The sequence below is a fragment of the Ovis canadensis genome, chromosome 3, assembly GCF_042477335.2.
Source record: "Ovis canadensis isolate MfBH-ARS-UI-01 breed Bighorn chromosome 3, ARS-UI_OviCan_v2, whole genome shotgun sequence".
Classification (NCBI taxonomy): Eukaryota; Metazoa; Chordata; class Mammalia; order Artiodactyla; family Bovidae; genus Ovis; species Ovis canadensis.
The window spans coordinates 175,551,930-175,576,234 of NC_091247.1; the positions used below are offsets into that span (position 1 = coordinate 175,551,930).

Genomic DNA, 24,305 nt, shown 5'->3' on the forward strand with positions numbered 1-24,305 from the left:
TGCATTTAAGTCCCTTGTGCATAGAGTAGAAAATTGGTAGTTAAAAAGCACCTGTCTCCAAAAATTACAAGAAAGATTCCCTTTATTTGAATTGGTTCTTTATTCTCCTAATGCTAAAGTGTGTGGTGTATTTGGAGGATGCATAAAAGGAAATGGAAATAGACTATGTACTTGGTTGGGGTTTGTTTGTGTAATTTTATTTTTATTTGGGGACACATTAAACCTTTCATGTGAATAAGTTAAGGACATAGGTTTTTGCTATTTTTTTCAACCTGTAAAATACCTCACATGGTTGCTTTTACATATTAAAGGAAAAGGTATATGTGAAAGTACCTGATAGCAAGCACAGAGTATGCACCAAATAAATTTCAGCTTTTATAAAACTTTCTATATTAAGTTGTAATTTCATGCTTTGTTATTCACTGGTCTTGAAATAATTTTAGAACAGAACAAATTATATGAATTCAAACAGTATAAGATTTTAAGAGATTATGTGACTGGCTCTCAAACTATTACTGTGACAATAATAAATATATCTTACATTACAAACCCAGTATATGAGATTTATATCTGAAACAAAAGTTTCATAAAACCTTTAACACATATAGTATATTATTATTATTCTATCCTATTAATTTAAAAAAATCTGGTTATAATCCCTAAAAGGATTTGATTATGTCCTTTGGGTAAAACTGAAATAATTAATTGCTCTCTTTCTCCAAGCAGGTATAGGAGCAGAGGATCAGAGATTTACATGGCCTAACCCAAGAAGGTTAGGGCCAGAAATAGAGGCTAGATTTTCTTTTTTTCGCTATTCTGCAGTCCAGTGCTTTTTATCATAGTGGCATCCTTTATATATCCTTTATTATATGAATTCTGGAGTTGCTTTTGTCAACATGGTTAAATATGGTGAGTGTTATGTGTTCAAGACTTCAGTTCAGTTCAGACTTGGTACCATAAATATGTTTATGTTGGAAAAATTGGTGTTGCAGTGGAAGGTGGAAGTGATAAAATAGAAATGCTCAAAATCAGCCTTTGGGCTTTTTCTCTGAATTGTGATGAGAATGGTTGGGGGAGCCAGGTCAGCAGTGCTTGCAGCACCCAGACATGTATTAATAATAGAGTGAAAGCATACAGTTTTGGTTGAGGAGGAAGCAGTATGGTGGAAAAAGCCATTTTACCATACTGGAGCTTGTTAGATATTATTGGTGGTGGAGGAAATGGCAACCCATTCCAGTATTCTTGCTAGCATACTCCCATGGACAGAGGAGCCTGGCAGGCTATAGTCCATGTGGTCACAAAGAGTTGGAAACAGCCGAGCACAGGACATACACAGGTATTATTGATAGAAAGCTTTATCCAAAGCAGCCAAGCTGCTCCAGCCTCACAGAGAGGATTTAACTATGTGGAATGCAGAACACATAAGTAATTTAAAATTGCCTAGTAACCATTAAAAAGTAAAAATAGATGAAGTTAACTGTAATATATTTTGTTTAACTTAATAGAGCCAAAATACGTTTTCAACATGAATTGATAGAAAATTTAATATTTTAATCGATAGAAAATTAAATGATATATTCTTTTTTTGTACCTCGTCTTGAGAGGCAGTATATATTTTACACTTAGGACATCTCAATTCAGGTTAGTCACATTTTGAGTACTTAGTAACCACATGTGACTAGAGCTCCTGTGTTAGTACATGGAAGGTAAGAAGACAAAAGAGTGAACTATAGCAATTATCACCTTACTGTTGATATCAACTCCCAGCTCCAAATCCATCCTTCCTTACCCTGCTTTGTGATACTGGACCCTATAAACATGTCTCCGTTTGCCAGCTTGGCAGAATGTCAGGCTTCGTTGATGAGGGTCCTGTCCTAAAGCGGCGCTGCAAAGCAATAGCAGCATGAAGTCCCTCCTGGATTCCGGTTCTCCGTTTGTAGTCACCACAGGAAGCCAGCAGCCCCAGCAGAAGAGCCCTAGCTGTGCCTTAGTCACATGTCCCACTTTGGAGGAGCTCCAGTGGGCTGCTTTCAGCCCCTCCCTCAAGCAACTGTCTCCCACTCTGGCCCTCTGGCAATTTCTTCACTACCGGAGGTGGGGGCGGGGGTGGTTGCTGAATGTTCCTGTGGAAGCCACGCCTTCACTGAAGAAGTCCTAGGCTCAGCTTGAGTGCTCAGCTTGAATGGTCGGAGTGGGGAGGAAAGCCTTTCCTAGTCTTTAGTTCTTTAATTCTCTTTTTCCTTTTTCCCAGCCTAGAGGTAGTTCCTTTTTTTGCCACTTCTACTTTTGAACTCCTTAAGAGTTCTTTTTTTAAACGGACTTTTGGACTCAGAGGGAGAGGGAGAGGGTGGGATGATTTGGGAGAATGGGAATTCTAACATGTAAACTATCATGTAAGAATTGAATCGCCAGTCCATGTCTGACATAGGGTGCAGCATGCTTGGGGCTGGTGCATGGGGATGACCCAGAGAGTTGTTGTGGGGAGGGAGGTGGGAGGGGGGGTCATGTTTGGGAACACATGTAAGAATTAAAAATTTTTTAATTAAAAAAAAAAAAAACAGAAAAAAAAAATGAATATATTTCTACATCTATAAAACACTAACGGAAGCTGATTACTTAAATGGTAGAACTAATGTAATTTTTATGGAAATGTTATATCTAAGTATCTAAATTATAACAAGTAAAATTAGAATTTTTTTATATTTGGGTAACACTGAAGCAATATAGTACCTGGAAAAATTCTAAACAGGATGATAAAAATAAAAGTCTATTGTTGAAAAAAAAAAAACAAAACTCAAAGTAGCCACTTTCTACTAATTAACAATGATTTCATTAAAATTTCCCTGTTTAAATGTCTGCTTTTGTCCCCTATCCTCACCTTTACTGATAAGACCCCTCAATCTGTTAAGCCATTTGAAAATGGGGCCACAGGATATGTACTGGTGCTAACAAAAGCTGTAAGGAATTGTATATACATAGCCTATATTAAAACTTTCTGAACATGCTTTTGAAATGTGCCTTCAGTGGAAATATGATTTACCTACTCTATACCTATTTGATACAGTTCCACCTTTTTTTTCCCTCCTGTTTTTTAGACATACACTCTTTGTGGTGGCCTCGGTTGTGACGAAAACCTGTGTTTGGCTTTCATATAAAAGTAAATGAGATTGAGAGTCTAATGTTCCAAGTTTGAATGTAGGGATCAGCATTCATACAGGCCCCTTCTGGGTTCCTGCCAGTCTTTCTAAATGCAGTGATCAAACCAAAGTCAAATATGGGCTATGTCCATGGGCACATTAGGAGTACTTTGGAGCCAGATAAAGTTGGGACTCGGTGGGGGCATATATATTTTTTTAAATTCCAGGCTAAAATTATAGTATTCATACTCTGTGCAGGCAGAATGTGGTTCTTTACATAGTTGTTCAGTTGGAACAGATCCAAAACAGTTTTTGAGAAAATCTTGTCTCTAACTGGGTGCTCTTAAGATTACTTTTGAGAAGAGATGGAAAGGCCTCTCACTGAAGTGGGATCCTCATTAAACTGCTCCAGTGTCAGAAGGAGTTGGTATTTCTACCTCCAGCTCTACTGATCATATGGTGTGTGTGTATGTGCACTCAGTCACTAAGTTGTGTTCAACTGTGTGAACCCATGAACTGTAGCCTGCCAGGCTTCTCTGTCCAAGGGATTCCCCAGGCAAGCATACTGGAGTGGGTTGCCATTTCTTCTTCTAGGAGATATTCCCGACCCAGGGATCAAACCTGAATCTCTTGTGTCTACTGCATTAGCAGGTGGATTCTTTGACCACTGAGCCACCTGGGAAGCCCTGTTCATATGGACCTGTGCTTAATCAGTAATGATCTCTCTACCCAGATACTTGTCAGATAACCTTTATTGCCCAACATTCACAATCTCATTCTTGAGAAAGCTTTATGGAGGAGGCTAAACGCTGAATAATTCATTCATTTCCTTAGAAATTCCAACTGAAATTAAACTCACTGTGGAGACCTTTGTCCCCAACTTCCCTTGTATTAGCCACACATCAATTTCCATTTAGACTGTATTGTGAAGCTTTGCCAAGGATGACACTGGATCACTCTGACATACAATAGCTTTGAGAATCCACAGGAGAAATTTGAGGTTTCAGTTAGGAGTAAATGTGCTTCTAAGCAACTATCTTTTAAAGTCTCTGGCTAACGGAACAAGTCACATATTAACAGATGTGAAGTTAAGCCAAATTTGCAGTCCACCTGTAGCAAGTCCGTAGGACGTTAATGGTGTGCATTGTTCAGTACTTACCTTCTGGCTTTATCTGATTTTTTAAATTCTTACTGCTCCTTTGCTCTGAATTCTATTTTAAAAAAGTTTTGTATTATGTTCTTGGAAATTCTCATTTTGAAACAAGGTAGAGTGTAAATAAAGATGTGGAGTGAATGAATCTTGCCTCTTTCACTAACTGACCGGGATAAGTTTTCTCAGCTATGAAATGAGGATCAAGTCTTATAGGCTTCTTAGGATTAAATGAAGTCAATGTGTATGAAGTGTCTGACAAGGCCCCTGACATACTGTAAGTATTCAGTAGATACCCCCACGTTGTTTATGATGGACATAAGCCTCTAAAATAATGAACAACAGATACCTCACCAAGCAATATTTGAATATATTTATTCTTCAGAATATAAGCCAAAAATAGGTTATAGGCTGTGAGGTTCTTGGGACACAAGCAGTAATGAGATGTTTGGTCGCTAAGTTGTCTCCGACTCTTGCATGAACTGTAGCCCACATGAACTAAGTAGCCCACCAGGCCTCTCCATCCATGAGATTTCCCAGGCAGGAATCCTGGACTGGGTTGCCATTTCCTCCTCCAGGGGTTTTCCCGACTGAAGGATCGAACCTCTGTCTCCTGCATTGGCGGGCGGATGGATTCTTTACCACTGAGCCACCAGAGAAACCCATAATGAGATATAGGCCTTGTCATTAAGAATTTTGCACTGTGGTTGTAAAGGTAGCTGAGTAAGCTGACAGTTACAGGACAGTGTGGTACACAGTAAGCCCCCTACATACAAACAAGTTCTATTCCAAAAGCACATTTGTCAAGTCCAATTTGTTCATAGTCCAAGCGTAGGTATCCAGCTAACAATTAACTATAATAGTGCTGTTCTGTAATAGGTTTATAATACTTTTCACATAAATAATACATTAAAAAAATTTTTTTAATTAACATTTATAGTACAGAAGTACCAGCTACATCACCACTGCTTTTACACTTCCTTCCGGACATCCTGGTTTTGAAATAAAGGTCATACTACTGCACTCTATGCAGTACTATAAAGTACACAAAAGCACAACCACTTGTAGAGGATGCGTGCCTGTGACAATGTACACCAAACATGTGAACACCTGTTTTGCATCCTTGAAAGTTCACAACTTGAAGGTTGCTACTGTAGGGGGACATACTATATATTCTGTGACAACTCTTAATATAAGAGGGACAGCCAGCCTGGATTGGGGGAGTGAGGAAGGCTTCTTCAGAGGAGATGGGGCCTGAGCTCAACCTTGTGGGCAGTCTTTTAAAAACTGTTTTTGATGCTATCAAGTGATTACTTATGAATTACATTTTCCCAAATTAAACTGGATATATGAGGGAGAGGATTATAGCAGGTGACTCCCAAGGCCCTTTTGAATTCTGAGTTATATGAGAATTGCTTGAATTAAGGCAGGTCTGGTCAAATGACTCGATTACGAGGAAAAGAGGAATTAAAGCTGGCTGAATAAGCCACAGATGACACCAACTCAAGGAGTAAAATGAGTGAGATATATTGTTATTTTCTAAATTAATATTTATGCTTCATTGAACATTTTAGAAATTTAAGAATCCACACTTGTGAGTTTAATAAAGATATACTGAATAGATAGGTGAAGGTGAAGTTGCTCAGTCGTGTCCGACTCTTTGTGACCCCATGGACTGTAGCCTACCAGGCTCCTTGGTCCATGGGATTTTCCAGGCAAGAGTGGGTTGCCATTTCCTTCTCCAGGGGCTCTTCCCAACCCAGGGATTGAACCCGGGTCTCCCGCATTGTAGGCAGATGCTTTACTGTCTGAGCCACCAGGGAAGCCCTGAATAGATAAATCTACTTTAAAACAGTGGCTGGGGAATTCCCTGGCAGTCCAGTGGTTAGAACTTGGTGCTTTCACTGTCAGGGGTCCGGGTTCAATCCCTGGTGAGGGAACAAAGATCCCATAAGGTGCACAGCCAAAAAATAAACTGGATGGTTTCTGGGGTAAAAGACCGTCTGGCGTAATTGAATTTAGTCTATAAACCACCAGAAGATGTCACTGTCTTCCAAATAATGGTCCATGACATTGGCTATTTTCCAGGTACAGATTTGAACACTCACTGGGACAGATTGATGTCTAGCCTATATAATCGAATCTATGAGGAGGATAGGACCTCACAGGAAATACTTGTTGAAGGTGTGTAGGCTTGTTCCATTGTGATTTTTAATGCCCTAGATACATGAATCCTGTTCTTCACTTCGTGTTTTGAAGTTAACTGGACACTCTGGATTTCATTTGTGCTTTCAAGAAAACAAGGTGGTGAAAAATCCTCCAAAATATCCTCACTGATCTTGACTTCCTCTCACATTTTCAGGTTTCATTTTTATTATTATGCAAATGCATTTATTATCAAAATTTCCATGTTCTATCTTGGACACCATCTAAGATATCCTTGAATCTTTTCTAAGTCAATTTTCATGGTATGTAAAGCAAAACGAACATATTTCCCATACTGTAATAATACTGGATGAAATGAACCAGTATTTCCCGTTACTTGGATGCAGGGATTTCAGACTGTCTGAGCCAATATATACCAATATATAATAGGAAGTAACACATTAAAGAAAAATAAATGATCTTTATAGAAAGAAAGTGAAAGCTGCTCAGTCATGTCCAACTGTTTGTAACACCGTGGACTACACAGTTCATGGAATTCTCCAGGCAAGAATACTGGAGTGGTTTGCCATTCCCTTCTCCAGGAGATCTTTCCAATCTAGGGATCAAACTCGGGTCTCCTGCCTTGCAGGGGGATTCTTTTACCAGATGAGCCATAAGGGAAGCCCAAAGACACAGCTTACATCCCTGGGTCAGGAAGATCCCCTGGAGGAAAGCAGGGCCTATATCAAGAGAACAGACTCAAAAATTGCTGAGTGTCTTGTGCCAGGGGATATGGGAATGGGATTCTCCAAGATAGAATGGTTAATAATTTGTTAAAGGCAACTAATGACAGCCAGCAGATAAGTAGATGGGTATGAGTTCATCTTCAATTCTGCCCCAAACTACAAAAGAACTGAATACATCACTTGCCTTCAACATGCCTGTTGGTTTCAACAGTAAAGTAGAATGGTCTGCCCAACCTATTTCTCTAGGTAGATATAAACTCAAAGGAACAGTGAATAATGAAGTTAAAGTATTTCATAAATAAAAGAAACTTATATAAATTCTTTTATGAAAAATGCAAAATACTAAAATCATTTCGTGCTAGGTAAAGACGTCCTGTATTTCTGTATTTTGATTATTTGACTTTAAAGATTTCACTAATAGGAAAAATTTGGGAAATTCTTTCCATTAATTGGGAAAAATTTAAATTTTCATTAATTGGGGGAAAATATTTAAGCAGTTACATTGATGAACTGAAAATAGAACTTGATATGCTTCTGTTCCATGTATGCAGGCTTATGTTTGCAAAGAATTTTAGAGACATTTATTTAATAATGGCATAAAATTATGTTCCTACTAGGAATATAGAGACAAATAAATTGAATTCCAGTACCCAGCTCACAGTGGACTGAAATGTAATGACACTAACAGTGCTTTACTGTGGACTGGAAACAGTGCTGTATAATAAAATAAGTGCATTTGTAATCAACTGGTTTCAATCCTGGCTCCACCAAAAAACTTTGTAACCAAAAACTATGTGACTATGTAACTTCTTGAGTTTGCACCTCAGTTTCCTGATAGGTTTCAGTTTCAGCTCAGTCATATCCCACTCTTTGCGACCCCATGAACCGCAGCACGCCAGGCCTCCCTGTCCATCACCAACTTTCGGAGTCCACCCAAACCCATGTCCATTGAGTTGTGATGCCATCCAACCATCTCATCCTCTGTCATTCCCTTCTCCTCCTGCCTTCAGTCTTTCCCAGCATCCGAGTCTTTTCCAATGAGTCAGTTCTTTGCATCAGGTGGCCAAAGTATTGGAGTTTCCGCTTCAACATCAGTCCTTCCAATGAACACCCAGGACTGATCTCCTTTAGGATGGACTGGTTGGATCTCCTTGCAGTCCAAGGGACTCTCAAGAGTCTTCTCCAACACCACAGTTCAAAAGCATCAATTCTTCAGTGCTCAGCTTTCTTTATAGTCCAACTCTCACATCCATACATGACCACTGGAAAAACCATAGCCTTGACTAGACGGACCTTTGTTGGCAAAGTAATGTCTCTGCTTTTTAATATGCTGTCTAAGTTGGTCATAACTTTCCTTCCAAGGAGTAAGCATCTTTTAATTTCATGGCTGCAATTACCATCTGCAGTGATTTTGGAACCCAGAAAAATAAAGTCAGCCACTGTTTCCACTGTTTTCCCATCTGTTTCCCATGAAGTGATGGGACCAGATGCCATGATCTTAGTTTTCTGAATGTCGAGCTTTAAGCCAACTTTTCCACTCTCCTCTTTGACTTTCATCAAGAGGCTCTTTAGTTCTTTACTTTCTGCCATAAGGGTGGTGTCATCTGCATATCTGAGGTTATTGATATTTCTCCCGGCAATCTTGATTCCAGCTTGTGCTTCTTCCAGCCCAGCGTTTCTCATGATGTACTGTGCATAGAAGTTAAATAAGCAGGGTGACAATATACAGCCTTGACGTACTTCTTTTCCTATTTGGAACCAGTCTGGTGTTACCTGGAGATAATAACTGTTTGGTCATTCTACTTTGTCATTTCTAATTTTTCATTCTCCGTTGTGAGAATGAAATGAGATCAGGAAATTCAAGTCAGCAATGACTTGAAATGAGAAAGCATTGACTGCAGAATGAGATCATTGTTCCCAATGGACATGAGTTTGAGCAAACTCCAGGAAATAGTGAAGGGCAGGGAAGCCTGGTGTGCTGCAGCCCATGACATCGCTGAGTCGGACAGGACTGAGTGATTCAACAAAAGTCTCCCCCTTAGAAAGGGAGTCTTATCAGACTTGGGTGGTTGGTGGCAATCTTAATCCAGGGGCTGCTACATCAGTGTTTTATGTTAATTTCTCTTTATTTTACTGTTGGTTTGCCCTATTTTTTGATGGAACATTTTAGGGAAAGCAAACATTAATATGTAACCTCAAAATTTTTTCTAAAAATTTTTGCTCTTGCTATCACAAGCTTACCTATACAGTCGCCCCTTTATATCCATGTGGGGGAGGGGTTCCAGCCCCCTACTCTTACCCACTGCAGGATGCCAGAATCTTGGACACTCAAGTCCCTTATCAGCCCTCTGTGTCCACAGATGTAGAATCCATAGATATGGAGGGCAGGCAGTAGTTCTGTGCGCAATGACTTTTTAAAGACACAAGGATTCTGAACACGTCTTTCCTGAGTTGTAATTTACAGTCTTTAGTACCCACAGTGGATTTATAGGATCACAATGTACAGTGTATTGTACTGACTGACACAAGCTCAGGAGATGGATTTAAGCACCTGCTCCCCAGTCTCCACATTCTACTTGCCAGGCTACTTTGGGCAAAATTGCATCAGTTTCTCTATCTGCTTGTTATATAGGTGGTTGGGAGAATCAAATAAGATACTAGAAAGTGCTTTGTAAAACAGACTGTTAATAAAAGAATGTAAAAAATAGAGTGCAGTGAAAAAACTCAAGTTTTATATACATCCAGATTAGGATTAACGGTAGTTAGCAACAATATACAAACTTTTAAAGGATGGGAGAAGTGTTGTTTAACAGAAAGTTTTATGTGGGTATCAGTATGTTATAGGGAGCAGAGGAGAGCAGTGTGGAACTGGGGTGTAGAATGAGGCCTGAAAAAGCTGCCATAGAATTCAGGAGAGAAGGAACCTCAGGAAGATTCATTTTCTTCATTACCTCTGTTTCCTTATAAAATTTCTTATCCTAAAAGGTAAATAATTTGGCCATTAGCTCTGAGCCGGGTTAAAATTTTCCACCTAACACTTTGATCTGATTTGATGAAATTATTTTCTTGAATAAATATTATTTTCAAGTTGTTTGGGATTTGTTCACTTTTTAGGGGGAGGGAGGTCTCAGTAGATTGGAATGGAATGACTTCACTAACAACCAACTTATGAGACCCACTTTTTTTGCTGTTGGGAGATTAGAATCCTACCTAAAATAAAACTGAACTGTCAAGCTTGCCCTCATGGTGTTAGATACAGGCAGTATTAGCATTTCAGAATTTGGGTTTTATTTATTTACTTCAATATAAATTTATTTATTTTAATTGGAGGCTAATTACTTTACAATATTGTTTTGGTTTTGCCATACATTGACATGAATCTGCCACAGGTGTACAAGTGTTCCCCATCCTGAACCCCCCTCCCACCTCCCTCCCCATCCTGTCCCTCTGGGTCATCCCAGTGCACCAGCCCTGAGCATCCTGTATCATGCATGGAGCCTGGACTGGTGATTCATTTCACATATGATAATATGCATGTTTCAATGCCATTCTCCTAAATCATCCCACCCTTGCCCTCTCCCACTGAGTCCAAAAGGCTGTTCTATACATCTGTGTCTCTTTTGCTGTCTCGCATACAGGGTTATCATTACCATCTTTCTAAATTTGATTTGGGATTTGGGTTTAAATAATTGATATAGACAGGATTCTTTTTCTTCCTTTAAAAAAAAAAGTTTGGCCACACCCCATGGCATGTGGGACCGTAGCTCCCCAAACAGATGTTGAACCCCCATCACATTCACTGGAAGGAGGCGCTTTAACCATTGGACCACCAGGGAAGCCCTAATATAGTCAAGATTATCCATGAAGAGCAGAAACTGTCTTACCTAAAGTAAACTAAAAAGAGGACAATTTGTTACAAGGATGTGGATATTTCAGAAACCAAAGAGTAGAAGGGACAGCTGGGTCTAGACAGACAGGAGCTGGAAGGCCATTAGAAACAGATACCCTTGCCCTGCTAAAGGCTCATTGTGTTTCATTTTTCTCACTGAGCCAGACCTGTGTTCTCTGCAGCTCCAGTCCAGGATGTGAATATACTCCCCCTCCCACCCACCCTCCCCTTCCTCCTCTGCTGCCCAGGGTTCTGCAAGATAACTAGCAGTCTTGCAATTCTAAAGTTAAACTACAGGAGAATTTGGCATCTGATTGGCTCAGCATGGTGCAGGTGCCCATCCTTGGTTCATCCATCAGTGGTCAGAGGAGACAAGAAACATCATAGCATATACAGGACTTTTGGGGGCCTGTTGCCATAGAAGAGGAGCGAGATGGTAGTGGGAGGGAAGTTCCCTGAGAATGAGAAATTGCTATGATCTTGGCAAGAACCTCTAAAGATGTCCTAGTCAATCTTATTTTCTCAAAGGGAAGAGGCTGTTTCTGTACAGAATGACAGGAAGTCATCAAGTGCTTGTCAACAGCTGGAATTCTTTTCTAATGCATATTCAGTCTACATATTCCCAGCATAGACCAAAGCTCTAATTTCATGGCCCTTGGGTTTCTGCTCTACACATCATTTCCTCTATCTTTGTTTTGTTTGATATTTTGAGATGGGGAGCACATGTTTTAATGTTCTTCTGTAAATTATATAAAGCTCACGATCACTGTTCCAACCTTGTTATCAACCACATGGTACACTCACCTGACTCTGAAACTATGCAACTTTCCCCCAGGCACCATGCTCTTTCATGCAGGTCTTCTCTCCCACTTTGTTTTCTTTCATTTGCCTCACTCTTTCATCCCTGAAAGCATATACTATCATCCCTCTTCTAAGAAACCTTCTTCCATTCCTTAGCAAGCTAATTTAGGTGTCCTTACCTCTGCTTTCATTGCCAGATGCATCACTCATTATACCATATGGACTTATTCATTTTCTGGATTGTTTCTTCAAGGGAAATATCACAGTTCAACCTACACACCAGTGTCTCAAAAGGCCTATCACATACTAGGCCCTCAAGGGAGGGAACAAATGAATCCAATGAGCCTCAGTTCTGCAAAGTCTGGCTTTATATTTTCTTGTCTCTATTATCAACAGATCTAATGTAGAAGTTATTATCAACACTAGTGCACTAGTATAGAGTACTAGTGTAGTACTAGTGTAGGGTACAGGCTCTAATGCTGTCACAGGTGTGTCCACAGCTGATCTCTGCCTAGTTTCCTAATTGTGTGACCTTCAGTTCAGTTCAGTCGCTCAGTCATGTCCGACTCTTTGTGACCCCATGAACTGCAGCACACCAGGACACCCTGTCCATCACCAACTCCCGGAGTTTACCCAAACTCCTGTCCATCGAGTCAGTGATGCCATCCAGCCATATCATCCTCTGTCGTCCCTTTCTCCTCCTGCCCCCAATCCCTCCCAGCATCAGGGTCTTTTCCAATGAGTCAACTCTTTGCATGAGGTGGCCAGAGTATTGGAGTTTCAGCTTCAGCATCAGTCCTTCCAATGAACACCCAGGACTGATCTCCTTTAGGATGGACTGGTTGGATCTCCTTGCAGTCCAAGGGACTCTCAAGAGTCTTCTCCAACACCACAGTTCAAAAGCATCAATTCTTCAGCGCCCGGCTTTTTCCACAGTCCAACTCACATCCATACATGACCACTGGAAAAACCATAGCCTTGACTAGATGGACCTTCGTTGGCAAAGTAATGTCTCTGCTTTTGAATATGTTGTCTGGGTTGGCCATAACTTTCCTTCCAAGGAGTAAGCGTCTTTTCATTTCATGGCTGCAGTCACCATCTGCAGTGACTTGGAGCCCCCCAAAATAAAGTCTGACACTGTTTCCACTGTTTCCCCGTCTATTTCCCATGAAGTGATGGGACCAGATGCCATGATTTTCATTTTCTGAATATTGAGCTTTAAGCCAACTTTTTCACTCTCCTCTTTCACTTTCATCAAGAGGCTTTTGAGTTCCTCCTCACTTTCTGCCATAAGGGTGGTGTCATCTGCATATCTGAGGTTATTGATATTTCTCCCAGCAATCTTGATTCCAGCTTGTGCTTCTTCCAGCCCAGCATTTTTCATGATGTACTCTGCATATAAGTTAAATAAGCAGGGTGACAATATACAACCTTGACATACTCCTTTTCCTATTTGGAACCGGTTTGTTGTTCCATGTCCAGTTCTAACTGTTGCTTCCTGAGTTGCATACAGGTTTCTCAAGAGGCAGGTCAGGTGGTCTGGTATTCCCATCTCTTTCAGAATTTTCCACAGTTTCTTGTGATCCACACAGTCAAAGGCTTTGACATAGTCAATAAAGCAGAAATAGATGTTTTTCTGGAACTCTCTTGCTTTTTTGATGATCCAGCAAATGCTGGCAATTTGATCTCTGGTTCCTCTGCCTTTTCTAAAACCAGCTTGAACATCTGAAAGTTCACACTTCACGTATTGCTGAAGTCTGGCTTGAAGAATTATGAGCATAACTTTACCAGCGTGTGAAATGAGTGCAATTGTGCAGCAGTTTGAGCATTCTTTGGCATTGCCTCTCTTTGGGATTGGAATGAAAACTGACCTTTTCCAGTCCTGTGGCCACTGCTGAGTTTGTGTGAACTTAAGTTGACTTAAAATCTCTGTGCCCCAGTTTCCTCATCTGTAGATGGTATGATGAAAGTACTCACCTTAGAGAGTCATTCTGGGGATTGAGTGAGTGAAGTCGCTCAGTCGTGTCTGACTCTTTGCGACCCTGTGGACTGTAGCCCACCAGGCTCCTGTGTCCATGGGATTCTCCAGGCAAGAATACTGGAGTGGGTTGCCATTTCCTTCTCCAGGGGATCTTTCCGACCCAGGGATCAAACCCAGGTCTCCTGCATTGCAGGGAGATGCTTTAATCTCTGAGCCATCAGGGAATCAAACCTGGGGATTCTGGGGATTAAATGAGTTAAATGTGTAGAGTCTGGCCCCTAGAGGGTGCTCCATAAGTGTTAGTTATTATTATCACCAACCATCTAAATCACCACCAAAAATCCTTTGCAGGTTCAGACGCATTTCATGAGCAATACATTCTGCAGGAATGGTTAGTGCTCTTAATAGTCATTGACCGTTAAGAGAGATTCATGTGGTCTTTGCCTATTGGTGCTTCCATTATGTGCTCTAAGAGATCAGTAACTGAGGGTATCTGGGGATTGACAAAAAGGTTAAAAACTTCACCAGGGAATGACTTCTGCAGCAAGAGTGTTTATCATATTTTAGTTAGATTATATTTGCTTTTGATGAATAAGTGAGCTTTCTGGAGACAGGGTGAAGATATATTGGTGGAGTAATTAGATATGTGATTTCCTGGAGTCTTAGCATTCTCAGCCTTGACGGGTGTGGGTGGCAAATGTGGTGGCCTGAAAATATCTATCCTTTTAAGAGCACAAGGCTGGACAGGATTTTTTACACAAACTGATAAGCTGGTTCTAAAATTTGTATGGAATTATGAAAGACTTAGAATAGCCAAAACAATTTTAATTAAAGAACAAAATTGGAAGGCTTTCATTTCCCGATTTCAAAACTTACTCTATAAAACTACAGTCAACAGAGTATAAATTGTTAGAAGGATAGACACAGAGATCAAAAGAAGAGAACTGAGTCCAGAAATAATTTTTTTTTAATGTTTATGTTTCACTGATTTTTGACAGGGGTGCTAAGGCAATTCATTAGACAAAGAATAGCCTACTAACAACTGGAGATCCACATGGGAAGAGTTGAACATAGATGTTTACCTTATACCATATGTAAAAATGAACGGATGAATGAATGAATGGATCGTAGACTTAAATGTAAGAGCTAAACAAGCAAACTTTTAGGGAAAAAAAATAGAAAATCTTTAAGACCTCAAGTTAGGCAAAGATTTCTTTCTTAGGTGTATGAAAAAGGCACAGTCTATGAATGAATGAACAAAGAAAGTTTGCACTTTTAAGTACAGCATGAAGAAAATGAAAAGACAAGCACTAGACTGAGGGAAAACATTTGCAAATCATATTATCTGATGAAGAATTTCTATTGAGAATATATACTCATACACCTCACTAATAAGGAAAAAATTCATTTTAAAAATGGACAAAATATTTAAATAGAAAATTTACCCAAAATGTATACACAGGACTAATGAGCACATGACAAGACAATCAATGTCATTAGTCATCAGGAAAATGCAAATTAAAACCACAATGATATGCCACTTCATACCCACTTGAAAGTCTAAAAAAGACAATCAATATTGGTGACAATGTCAAAAATGGGACCCCTCATACATGCTACCGGGAATGTAAAATAGTGCTGTCACTTTGGAAAGTAATGTGGCAGTTTCTTAAAAACATGCTTACCATGCAATCCACCAATTCCAATCCTAGGTATTTCCCAAGAGAAATGAAAAGATTTGTCCAAAGAAAGATTTGCACACAGATGTCCTTAACAATTTTATTCATAGTAGCCAGAGATTAGAAGCAACTAAACATCCATCAGCTGGTCAATGGATAGATACAATGTGCTATGTCCGTACAATAAACTATTTCACTGAAAGCAGTGAAGGAAGAACAAACTACTGATACAAGTTGTAACATGGACAAATCTGAAAATCATCATATTAAATGGAAGATGTCAGACACAAGAGACAATATACTGTGTGGTATATAGTGTGTTGATTCCATTTATAGAAAATGTCTATTAAAGGAAAATTTATAGAGACAGAAAGATTGATGGTTGCCTGGTGCAGTGTGAGGGGTGGGAGACAAGGATTAATAGTGGATATGAGGGTTCTCATTGGGATGATAGGAATGTTCTATCTGCTTTGTGCTTTATGGTGATGCTTGCACAACGTGATAAATTTACTAGAAATCATTGATTGTCCACTTGAAATCGGTAAGGTATATGATGTGCAAAATATACCTCAGTAAATTCGGAGGAGGTAGTATGGGTTGGAGGGATGGAAGGATGGAGGAGGAGAAAGAAAGAGGGAGGAGAGAGCGCGCATGAGAACAGGACTGCATGAAGTCAGGATGTTCGGATCTGAAACCTAGCAACTTCTCTTTGCCTCAGTTTTCTGTCAGTGAGGTTGGGGAAAAAAATAATTAGCTTATCCACAAAGTAGTGTTGGAAAGATTGTGATAATATGTAAATCATGCTTAACACAAAGTTTGGACCATAAAGACAGCAATAAATATTAGCCATTATAATAATAATAATTATTATTGTTGGTAGTATTTAACCTGCCAAGGATCCAGCTCATTTAGATCAACTTAATTCAAATCCTGGAGAAGGATTTGTACTGAGGCTGAAGAAGGCAGGGACTGATCTTGTGGAAATGACTCCGGGGGAGTCTGAGAGTCTAAAGCACAGGGTCGGTGACTTTAGGGTTCCAGCTGCACGGAGACCACGCGGTGTTAGGAGGTGGTCGTACACGCGCCCTAAAGCCACACGTATCCATCCCCCCAGGCTAAGCCTTCCAACCCCAGTAACCCTCGAGTCTTCTTCGACGTGGACACCGGAGGGGAGCGAGTTGGTCGAATTGTCTTAGAATTGTTTGCAGATATTGTACCCAAAACTGCAGAAAATTTCCGTGCATTATGTACAGGAGAAAAAGGCATTGGACCCACCACTGGAAACCTCTCCATTTCAAAGGATGTCCTTTTCATAGAATTATTAAGAAATTTATGATTCAGGGTGGAGACTTCTCAAATCAGAATGGGACAGGTGGAGAAAGCATTTATGGTGAAAAATTTGAAGATGAAAATTTCCATTATAAGCATGACAAGGAGGGATTGCTGAGCATGGCCAATGAGGGCAGCAACACCAATGGCTCCCAGTTCTTCATCACCACCGTTCCGACTCCGCATTTGGATGGGAAGCATGGAGTGTTTGGCCAAGTGATTAAAGGAATGGGTGTGGTAAAGATTCTGGAAAATGTGGAGGTGAAAGGTGAAAAACCTGCCAAATTGTGCGTTATTGCAGAATGCGGAGAACTGAAAGAAGGAGATGATTGGGGAATATTCCCAAAGGATGGGTCTGGTGACAGTCACCCAGATTTCCCCGAGGACGCAGATGTGGATTTAAAAGATGTAGATAAAATTGTATTAATATCAGAAGACTTAAAAAACATTGGAAATACATTTTTCAAATCCCAGAACTGGGAGATGGCCATTAAAAAATACACAAAAGTTTTAAGGTATGTGGAAGGCTCCCGGGCTGCTGCTGAGGACGCAGATGGAGCAAAGCTGCAGCCTGTCGCTTTGAGCTGTGTGCTGAATATTGGCGCTTGCAAACTGAAGATGTCCGATTGGCAGGGCGCAGTCGATAGCTGTTTGGAGGCCCTTGAAATAGACCCATCAAATACCAAAGCACTGTACCGTAGAGCCCAAGGATGGCAAGGATTAAAAGAATATGATCAAGCATTGGCTGATCTTAAGAAAGCTCAGGAAATAGCACCAGAAGATAAAGCTATCCAGGCAGAATTGCTGAAGGTCAAGCAAAAGATAAAGGCACAGAAAGATAAAGAAAAGGCAGCTTATGCAAAAATGTTTGCTTGATGAGGAATTCAGTTTTGCTTAAGTGTGTGTTGATCGTATGAGCGAGGAAGACAGTTAAACGGTTTGTCTGTTCGGTGTGATCCCTCCTGTGCTCCCTCTGATACTTCGGCTCCCTGTGTTTACAGTCCAGGAATATGGATAGGGACTTACTGTTTAACACACCAGTGTTACAAACTCCAGTGGCGTCGATTCCCTCTTCAGTGACTCTCTGCATTATTCAAAGGATAATGGTGTTTCCAGCTTGTTTTTAAACTCCTAAACACACATCGTGTTTGAATAAACAGACAAAAGCCTGAAAAAAAAAAAAAATAAAGCACAGGGTCGGTCAGTCCGCTGCAAGTTGGGAGACTGGACCTCTGGAGCCTCACAGATGCATGCTGTTTCTCATGGCAGCAGCATTCGTGGAGGGGTCATCCTGCCGCCACCAATGTGGGAGCAATATGTGCTGTTTCTACTCCAGTCCAACAAGGATTTCTCACTGCTTCATGCCAATCCTGTTGGCTTGGAGGACAGTGGATTCGGGCGCACAGAGGAGGGACACCTAACCTTGTGTACGAGGGCTTCTAGAGGAAGTGATGTCTCTGTGAGACAAGAATACGTTGGCGTTTCCCAGATGAAGGGTGAGGAGAGTTACCCAGGTGAGGAGAGTTACCCAGGCGAGGAGAGTTACCCAGGCACAGCTTGAGTAAACCCCAGAAGTGACAGGGAGGTTGCAGAATTCAGTGAAGAGCTGATAGAAAGAGCAGAGTGACAAGAAGCAGGGCTGGAGTCACACAGAGTGTCTTCTGTGCCATGATAAAGAATTTAGGTTTATTCTGAAGACAATGAAGACCAGGGAAGAGCACTAAGCAGGTTTTGGGACCGGCTCAGTTACCTTCAGTTTGGTGGTCCCAATGGAACTTAACACACTACACTCTGAGTGAGCCTGCTCTGTTGATCAGACAAATGCCCTCCCAGAGGCACATGGCTTGGGTTTTGCGTTTAGCCTCCTCAAGTGCAAATGTTCCTCCAAGGACCACATCCGTACCGGTGTCTAACCCTCCCAAGAGAGGCATAAAAGGCCCTAATGCAGTGGCTGAGAGCCTGTCTTGGGGGCCAGACTTCAGAAAAGCAGAGGACTTGTGGGTGTTTAACACACTTCGCCCTGGGTGCTTGCTCTGGCTGAGAGCCCATTAATAAGCCCAGCGGCCAAGGGACAGGTATTGTGCCGGTTACTATGGCATCACCTTGGAAAGGATCCCTCAGTGAAAGCCACAGCTGAGCTGAGTGAGGCAGGAGGGGAATGTGGTCAGAAACAGCAGGAGGGGCTGGAGATAGGCTGCAGAGGGTTTCGCTGGTCACAGGACACTTCGTGGGCTGGAGCCCCCTTTAGCTTCTCCAGCTGCAGCCCAAGGAGGGAGCCAGGCTGCGCTCAGCCTGAGAGTGGCTGCCTGAGACAGCACCACAGGCTGCTGCTGAGCTGGGAGCTGAGAGGGGCTGAATTCCCATTCACAGATCATCTGGCCTCTCCTGTTTGGGGGGGCGGGTGTTGTATCTCATCTGGAAAGATCTGGGCTGGGTTTCATGCCTTTTTGATTTTAAATAGTCACCTCCCTGAGAACTGACTTCCAGGTGTTCATCGAGGAAAGCAGAGCTATCCCCATGCTGGAAATGAAGCGATGAGTGTTCCTGAGACTGACTGTTGAAGGCTTGGAGGTACCCCCGTCTCACAATGCCTTTTAAAGCATTCGATACCTTCAAAGAAAAAATTTTGAAACCTGGAAAGGAGGGAGTGAAGAACGCTGTGGGAGATTCGTTGGGGATTTTACAAAGGTAAAGTCTGAATGCAAACTTTAGATTTATTTCAGAGTAGCTTCACATTGCTGCTGGTGTTTGAAAGAATTTGTCTCATGTTTTTAAAGCTACATTTTAAAAAGGAGTGGGAGGGTCAGAATAAAGGGCTTCTGGAGCCCCTTCCAGCTCCAACAGACTACACCTGGAGGAAAAAAAGATGCATCAAAAGGATATGTTGAATTAGGAAAACACCAAGACAAGCACTCCGTTTATGCAGCAAGATTAGCACTTACTGGACACGGTAATATTGCAAGTTGTGTGTTTGGCATTGAATTAGAAAATATTTGGGGCTGTAACACTTTATGTTAATTCAATAGTAACAACAAAACCAGGAACCACTTTGCATGGTTATGCTTTGAGTTGAAACAATTTTTAAGAATTTTTCACTGCAGATGAAAATTAGGTATTTTCAAATTGTATAGCTTGTAATATAAACTGTATGAAGTGGTTCTTGAATGTGTAGTTTTCAAAGAGAAGGATTATTGCACAATAATATGAAGAAAGTAACTTTAAAAATTAGTATTTAAAGCAGAAAATCTTACATGATTAAATGGGAAAGTATTAAGTGGTGTCATTGAACTGAATGTTTTTGTCCAAACAAAAAAATAGATCTTTTTTTTAAAGTAAAATATGTTATTATTGAAAGGAGATTTGCCATAAATGAATGCATTGATGTGATATTTAATTTGTGGTTTTTAAAATAGACATAGTAAATGCCCTCCTAGGTTTTATAAATGAATTAATAAGCAGTACTTATGTGCAACGTAAAATGATTCTTTTAATTTCTTTGATGTAAATAAATGTGAAGATAACTTTGATACAATTTTTATCATTATTTCTAATTATGATGAATGAAAATTTCCCTTGGCATCTGCTTTTAACTTTTCTATGTTTTCTCATAAATTTAAAAACTAGCCCACAGATTCATTCCACTTCTTACATTTTATAATACACAGACTCCTGCCAGTGTTAATTTTTCCACTGTATCCCTTTGGTGAGCTTAGCAAGAGAACTGGGTTGGGCACATTATTATTCTGGTAATTAAAAACAAAAAGTTTCAGTCAGAACTACACTGAATTATCATGTATAAATGAAAACCTACCTCAGTGACAGCAGGATAAACTAGCTAAACACAGGAAATGATTATAATAACCTTTTCTTTTAAGAGTGTTTTATTCTTCTGCCGACCACTCCCAGGTAACATCTTTTTACAGTGGAGTTTCATTTGATTAAAAATGCAAAAGGAAGCAGAGTGGCTTAATTGGCATATTCAAGTGATGACAACTATTTCAGTTCAGTTCAGTTCAGTCTCTCAGTCGTGTCCGAGTCTTTGCAACCCCATGAACTGCAGCACACCAGGCCTCCTTGTCCATCACCAACTCCTGGAGTTCTCTCAAACTCACGTCTATCAAGTCGGTGATGCCATCCAGCCATATCATCCTCTGTCGTCCCCTTCTCCTCTTGCCCCCAATCCCTCCCAGCATCAGAGTCTTTTCCAATGAGTCAACTCTTCGCATGAGGTGGCCAAAGTATTGGAGTTTCAGCTTTAGCATCATTCCTTCCAAAGAACACCCAGGACTGATCTCCTTTAGAATGGACTGGTTGGATCTCCTTGCAGTCCAAGGGACTCTCAAGAGTCATCTCCAACAATTATTTAGCTTTAGATAAATACTTAGGAGTGTTCTTTTTCAACTTTAGCTGCTTTTTAAAATTTAATCACTTTTGTCAGGCGTAAGTGCTGATTTTACTATGTTTGATTGAATGATCCACTTGAATATTCTTTTGTTTACCAGATTGGTTTGCTTTAGGGATATAACAAAATCAGTAATTTCCAAGTTGTGTGACTTCAACCCCAAATTAAGCTATGTGTCTATTACTCTGAAGAGTTTTCTGAGAATTGGCTCACTGAACATTAAAAAAAAAAAACAAAAAACCTGCTATCATAGTTCTAGATAGCACACTAAATACATGCTAGATATTATCATTGTTGTTGTAATTATAGAATGATTGGTTTTAGAATAAAGCCAAATTCATACCTCATCTTTCAGTGATCCCTAGAGAGAAATTGTTGGCAGAAGTACGCATTAGCTGACTGGCAATCTGAACTGATCCTCAACTCTAGTGGTCTTTGAGCAGAGCTCCAGAATTAGGGTTCCTCCAGCAAAAACAGCTCTGCTGTTTTAACACTTGGTGTTAACCTCAAATCTATAAGATAGTTTTATATATATATAATGCTTTGCCCAGAACCTGGTATGTAGTGGTTGTTTCCTCCCCGCGTTTTTACATAAAACCAGTCGACAGGATCCAGTGTAAGAAAAACGTCATAAAGAAATGTTTTCTGTTTTGTAAGGGGCAGGAACATTGGGAAGTTAAGAATCCCGACTTTCTAACTTAGCAATCACTATAAGTCATAGATGTCTAATAATGTTTACTACTGAGATCATCATCTAAATGGAATTTTCTATATGCTTTTGAACTATGGGGTCTTCCTCATGGTCAAGGGAGAGGTAAATGCATAGCGAAGTACCTGAAGTCCACACATGGGGCTGATTACAGCCAGACACTCTTAGTCTTCCTGGAGAGCAGTCATTGATAAGAAGCAGCTGAGCAATTCATCAGCTAAAGGTACATTAATATTTTTGAAATGTAGGAAGAAAGATGATGCATTCACTTATCGTCCACTGTTCGAACAGATAGAAGGCATTCCATTTGGAGATTAATGCCCAGAAACTGATATACAGTCTTTTTCTGCTTAAATGATGAATGTTATCTAACTGCTTATGTGTAGTAAATGATAGTAATGACACTATGTTCCAGGTACCATTAATTCTATTAACAACTCTATGAGGGAGGGCCAATTATAATCACAGTTTTACGTATGAAAAAACGGAGGCACAGAGAGGTTAAGTAATTTGCCCAATGTGACACAGCTTGTAAGTGGCGGAGCTGGGTTTCAGACCAGATATTTTGTGCCCATCTTAATCATTACATTACGAATCAACTGTCTGGTGGCAGAAACTCATTTAATCTTAACCACAGTTCTATAGCAACCCACTCCAGTACTCTTGCCTGGAAAATTCCGTGGACTGGGGAGCCTGGTAGGCTTCAGTCCATGGGGTCGCAAAGAGTCGGAGATGACTGAGCGACTTCACTTTCACTTTCACAGCTCTATAAGATAAGTATTATATTCATTCATGCCAGAAATTCATGGATACCACTGGGGCTGCACATTATAAAGAGTCTTATGATCTGAATAACTCTTAGATATCAACATAAATGGCAGTAAATGGCATTTATGCTCATCCTAGCAGAGTGGACTCATTAAGTGGTTATGAGGATTAATGTAATAAAAATAGTGGCACATGTGTCAAGTTCTGTTCTAAATGATCTATGCTGCTGTTGTTTAGTTGCTAAGTTGTGTCTGACTCTTTGTGACCCCACAGACTGCAGCATACTAGGCTCCCCTGTCCATGGGATACTCCAGGCAAGAATACTGGAATAAGTTGCCATGCCCTCCTCCAGGGGATCTTCCCGACCCATGAATCGAACCCATGTCTCTTACATCTCTTGCATTGGCAGGTGGATTCTTTTACCACTAGTGCCACTTGGGAAGAAAGCTCAGAGAGGTTAATTAGGCCAAAGTCACACAGCTAAGTAAATGGAAGAGTAAAAATTCAAACTAAGGAATGCTGATGCATAGATTGGATGGAGATTGGAGAAGAGATGCATCCAGGATGTCACCCGAGTTTTTTTTCTGAGCAACCAAAGGAACAAAACTGTCATTACTTGAAATGTGAAAAGCTTCAGGAATTAACTTTTTTTTTAGAGGAACTCAGTTTGGATATGTTAGGTTTGAGATGCTGATCATGTGTCTACAAAGATGTCAAATAAATCTAGATATGAAAATTGAAATCTGTTAGCATATGCATGGTGTCTAAAGCCCAGAGATGAGTGAGGTCACCTAGAAAGTACAGACAGAAAACAAAAGAAATCTATAAACTGAGCTCTGGGCATCCCAGTGTTTACAGGTTGAGGAAGTAACAACTCAGCTTAAGAGACAAAACAGAAGGAGTATTCAGGGGATTAGAAGGACCACGAAGTGATTGTGGTATCCATGAAGGAATCAAAGTCATCAAGGAAGAAAGAATAATCAGTAGCATCAAGTGCTGCTGACAGGTCAACTAGATGAGGACTGGAAAGAGCCTTTGGGTTGAACCATGTGGACTCATGATTGACTCATTGGAAAAGACCCTGATGCTGGGAAAGATTGAAGGCAGGAGGAGAAGGGGATGACAGAGGATGAGATGGTTGGATGGTATCACTGACTCAGTGGACATGAGTTTGAGCAAGCTCCAGGAGTTGGTGATGGATAGGGAAGCCTGGCATGCTGCGGTCCATGGGGTCACAAAGAGCTGGACACTACTGAGCAACTGAACTGAGCTGAACCATGTGGAGGGCATTGACAGCCCAAGAAGAGCAATTTTGGTGGGCAGGTTGGGAGGTATACCTGCTTGGAGTATGTCCCAAGGGAATGGGACAAAGGGGAGTGAGACAGTGACTTCTGAGTTTTTTATAAAAGGAAGGTGAGAAATAGGCAGGTAGCTGAAACAGAAAGTGTTTTTATTTTAAATGTTGATGTGGGACAAATAAAGGGCATATTTGTAGACAGTAGGAATGTTCTAGTAGAGAGGAGAAATAATTGATGAAATATGTGGATAGGGATTTCCTTGAATACATGA

General features: G+C 40.5%; 1 protein-coding gene and 1 pseudogene across 1 annotated transcript in view; both read left to right on the plus strand.

Annotated features, from left to right (window-relative positions):
• The first annotated feature begins 1,903 nt into the window (after window positions 1–1,903).
• On the plus strand, window positions 1,904–18,046 carry LOC138436371 (peptidyl-prolyl cis-trans isomerase D pseudogene; annotated as a pseudogene).
• A 1,070-nt stretch (window positions 18,047–19,116) lies between these two features.
• SLC17A8 (solute carrier family 17 member 8) overlaps window positions 19,117–24,305 on the plus strand; it is a 39,459-nt gene continuing 34,270 nt past the window's right edge. Inside the window, exon 1 of the mRNA XM_069581052.1 lies at window positions 19,117–19,545. Within this exon, the coding sequence (XP_069437153.1) occupies window positions 19,445–19,545 (101 nt within the window). The 5' untranslated portion in view covers window positions 19,117–19,444. The remainder of the gene's footprint in view (window positions 19,546–24,305) is intronic.